The sequence below is a fragment of the Arachis duranensis genome, unplaced genomic scaffold (assembly GCF_000817695.3).
Source record: "Arachis duranensis cultivar V14167 unplaced genomic scaffold, aradu.V14167.gnm2.J7QH unplaced_Scaffold_168599, whole genome shotgun sequence".
In the NCBI taxonomy this organism is placed as follows: domain Eukaryota; kingdom Viridiplantae; phylum Streptophyta; class Magnoliopsida; order Fabales; family Fabaceae; genus Arachis; species Arachis duranensis.
The window spans coordinates 1-364 of NW_026264283.1; the positions used below are offsets into that span (position 1 = coordinate 1).

Genomic DNA, 364 nt, shown 5'->3' on the forward strand with positions numbered 1-364 from the left:
AGCATGACCAAATTCCTCATTCTTGATGATTTCTTCGTCAATGTGGACATCATCGTCAACTGATAGCACCACCACTTGCTCACCACAAGGGCCAGGCACAATGGCTTCAGTGACATGCCTGTGCTCATCAAAATGGATGATATCAGTTTCTTGTTTCTTCTTCTTCATCTTCTTGATCAGGCAAAACAGAGCAAAAGCCAGCACTGAAAGGAACAAAAGGCCTCCAAAGGATACAAACACAATCACTATGATAGTTGGGTGGTGGTTATCTGGAGAGGGTGGTGTTGGAACTGGGTATGGTGGTGGAAGCACAGGGTGGTGCGGTGATGGTGGTGGGTGCGCGTGTGGTGGTGGAGGAGGGAAA

The 364-nt window shown here is 48.1% G+C and overlaps 1 protein-coding gene across 1 annotated transcript; it reads right to left on the reverse strand.

The window, feature by feature from the left end:
- Positions 1-8: 8 nt before the first annotated feature.
- Positions 9-363, reverse strand: LOC107472574 (protein TRACHEARY ELEMENT DIFFERENTIATION-RELATED 7A-like; the record flags this gene model as incomplete). The annotated part of the gene is made up of 1 exon (XM_016092088.3): positions 9-363. A coding segment is annotated over one exon (355 nt), but the record flags the coding sequence as incomplete, so codon positions are not given.
- Between the last annotated feature and the right edge of the window lies 1 nt (position 364).